This window comes from Anneissia japonica, unplaced genomic scaffold (genome assembly GCF_011630105.1).
Source record: "Anneissia japonica isolate Jap-2015-1 unplaced genomic scaffold, ASM1163010v1 scaffold10868_len3371_cov106, whole genome shotgun sequence".
NCBI classification, from domain to species: Eukaryota; Metazoa; Echinodermata; class Crinoidea; order Comatulida; family Comatulidae; genus Anneissia; species Anneissia japonica.
Genome location: NW_022682707.1, coordinates 1 through 3,483, shown reverse-complemented (window position 1 = coordinate 3,483; position 3,483 = coordinate 1). Strand labels below are relative to the sequence as shown.

At 34.3% G+C, this 3,483-nt stretch overlaps 1 protein-coding gene across 1 annotated transcript; it reads right to left on the bottom strand.

The window, feature by feature from the left end:
- Window positions 1-51: 51 nt before the first annotated feature.
- LOC117108831 lies at window positions 52-1,813 on the bottom strand. The gene is made up of 4 exons (XM_033251024.1): window positions 1,601-1,813; window positions 1,329-1,391; window positions 912-1,193; window positions 52-716 (listed from the first exon to the last, which is right to left on the bottom strand). The coding sequence occupies exons 1-4, from the start codon at window positions 1,764-1,766 to the stop codon at window positions 298-300; spliced, it is 930 nt and encodes a 309-aa protein (XP_033106915.1). The 5' UTR covers window positions 1,767-1,813; the 3' UTR covers window positions 52-297.
- Between the last annotated feature and the right edge of the window lie 1,670 nt (window positions 1,814-3,483).

Genomic DNA, 3,483 nt, shown 5'->3' with positions numbered 1-3,483 from the left:
TAAAAAGTGAAAAGTAATATAATTTTATATAAAAATGGTAAGAGAGAAAATAAAGGTTAAATACTGGTCAAAATCTATATTAATATGTTTACAATTGGTTAATACCTAAAATTTAAAATAATATTAATATCCATTTTTAGATTGATTGATATATATAGAACTATGCTTAAATTTAATTTTTGAAACTTCATTTAACATTCTCTGAGTGCAAAATTGGTATGATGTTAATTGTACGATTTAATTTGCCTATTTTATTGTATATATAAGAAATCATGAGAAGTTTAAAAAATAAGAAAATCAAGAAAAAAGGCGAAATATCAAAACTGTAAATGCAGAATGTCTGTAATGCAAGCAATTGATGTATTGATGAATAAAAATGGTGGTTGTTATATCACAAAAGAGAAAAAAAAAGCTACAGGAATGTGCAAAATATTTTCCCACAGTAACATGTGGCATTCGCTCTCCAGGATGGTTGCGTAACCATGTCCCTTGGGCACATTTAAGATAAGTCTTGAATGGTCCATACACACTACGATCTAGTGGCTGGAGTTTATGACTTGTGTGTGGAGGAAAACTTAGCAAAATTATGCCATTTTCCCTGGCAAAATCAATTGTAGCAATCGACATATGGGGTCCGCAGTTGTCCAAAAGCAGGAGCTTAGGATGATCTTTGGAAGGGTGAGCATATTTTACAAAATGCAAGAAAGTCATCACCACTCATCCATCCAGATCCATTGCTTCGGCCTACACATCCTGGTGGTCCATCTTGAATCATCCGCTCAAAGAACTGCTTCCTTGGGAACAGAAACATGGGGGGGGGGGGGTGGCATTCCCCACAGCATTAACTGCTTGGCAAACTGTAACAAGAGTGCCTCTCTCTGCATTTACAATTGCACCCACTTGTTTTTCACCTTTCTTAGCAACAACTTTAGAGGGCTTCTGTACAGTTGTCGCACCAGTTTCATCGACGTTCCATATGTCATTTGGACTGAAGTGATGCCTGTCCATTACAGTTGCTAACTTGTTGAAGAATAGATTAACATTTGGCCGGTTAAAGTTGATGGCTCGTGCTAAAATTGTGGCCTCTGGTTGTCGAATGCTAATATTCTGTTGCCGCTTCATAAACGATGTAAACCAATCTTTCCCGGCTTTTTTGTTTTTCAACCAACTTTCAGGAACGGCAATATTATGAGCTGTTGCAATCTCGCATGCAAAGGATCTTATGTCATCAGGGGTCATGCCAAAATACATGGATGAAGCCCGAATAATGTACTGAACTAGCTGGTGTTCTTGCTCATCTGTAAACACTTGTCAATTTTTTTGGTAACCGATCTTGGCCGTAGAAACAATTCTTACAATGTCCATCCAATTTCCGAGTTGATTATCTGCATCTAAAAACAACAAATTAAATCTAATTAGCACATTATTTTTTGATAAGAAAAATAGTAAAGTATTTACACTTGCTCAGTTAAGTTATGTATTTAAATAATAATTTAAAGTTATTTCTGATGACATACAGTAGTCAAAATATTGAATGGCAACACGGTGACTTGTATTCCAATACTTGGCATATGTATTATACGATCTTAAGTTTATTTACCTGCTTTAATTTTGTTGACATGTCTTTGTAGGGTGCTATATGACACTCCAAATTCTTTAGCAACGGCACGGACAGGCAATTGATCATGTAAAACTGATCTGACGGCACGCCGTATAAGGTCTGTGTCTTTGCCCTGCTCTGACTTCCGTTTAAAATTTCTTACCATAATGATGGTAGACCTAAAAATTTTTAAAAATTATCAAAATTATTATAAATCATGTAAAATTTAAAAAAAAAACAACAAATGCATGCAAGGTATGCCATTTAAGTTTTTAAATCTTAGCCTAGTACTATTCTAGGCCTAGTGCTAGTCAATACCTAGAACCAAGTGTGTAAGAATAAGCCAAAGTCTTAATTATAGGCTTAATTGTACACATAATGCTAGGCCGCTGACGTGGGGATGGTTGAATCACCTGACTCAACCAACCCCACGTAGACCACGCTATGTATTTTGTCAAATTACACCACGTTATGATGCTTCAGACGTGATGAGGCTAGGTGTATTTTGTACCCTAATACATAAGCTTCAAAACTATACTTTGGATTTTCGAATATTAATTACCTAAAAATTACTAATTAATAATGTGTACAAATTAAAAAATGTCAACTTACAGGCTTGAAAGCAGGTAAACGCAATAGAATAATAAGATAAATTTTGGCGATGAGATTTTTTATGCAGAAGGCTTCGTAATGTGATACAGTTGCCAGGCCCAATCTAAAAATTTGTCCAATTTCTTTATTCCAGGCGCAAAACCAGCTGATTCAACCAACCCCTGACCCAACCAACCCCGTCCTCCCTAAATAACTCACAGTGGACATTTTACAATGAATGTAGGCCTAAAATGGCAATATCTTACATCAGACAGTAACTTCACACAACTTTGTAGGGCATCTGGCAAAAAATAAACTTCAATTCACTCACACTTTTTTTAAGTTGTAAAGTAAAAAGCTAAAAAAAAGCTTTTTTAAAGTTTATTTGCCTTTCCACCCCCTATTATTTCAGTGAGTTAAGGAAGGCGGATTATGGCAAATAAGCAGATATTTTTGCCTTATATATGTCATAAAAATATACTATTTTAAACATTGCATGTTATTTTGAATGAACATTTTCATGCATATAATGTGAAAGTGTACAGATTTGTCCCCTCACCTCTCCTCCCCCCAACCAGGCATACTGTTTGTACACTTGTGAAAATGTTGATAATTGTGAACGACCCCTAAAACAAATACATACTGAGATCTATAAAATTATATAAATTTATTAGCTCAGTAAAAGAGATGTTCTAAAAATTTGGTAAGCCTACAAAAAAATTCTATATAAATATATGGCATATAATTAACCAAAATTATGAATCACTGTATTTAAATTGAATTAGTTATATTATCACCTTTTATCATCATCACGAATATATTGATTCTTTCTGTAAATGTATGCTACTCTTGCTACTCTTTAAAATAATGTAGTCTAGGCTTAAGAATGTAGTTTTAACATACAATTTGTGTTTTATTTTAACTCGGACCATGTGACTATTTAATCAATTGCAAGTTTAGTGTATAAATATCAGTTTATTTTTAACACTAAGTACAGTAGTAAAATGATAATATTCAACTTACTCTTTTTCTAGTTCACTGACCACGCATGCAGCTATTGGTCGGTCATATGGATCTACAGTAGTGCACTGGAAGTATATACACATTAACTTCTTCCACTTCGTCTCTTGGACAGCTCTGTATTTTGTAGAATTTGATGGGCGTATGCCATTTTCCTGTTGTTTCATTAGGAAACTTTGGAAACCAAAGGGAGTTTTTTCCTTCGTGTCTAGTTGATATGGATATCGTACTCCAGGATTACAGATGTTATAAATTGTCATTCCTAATGCCCA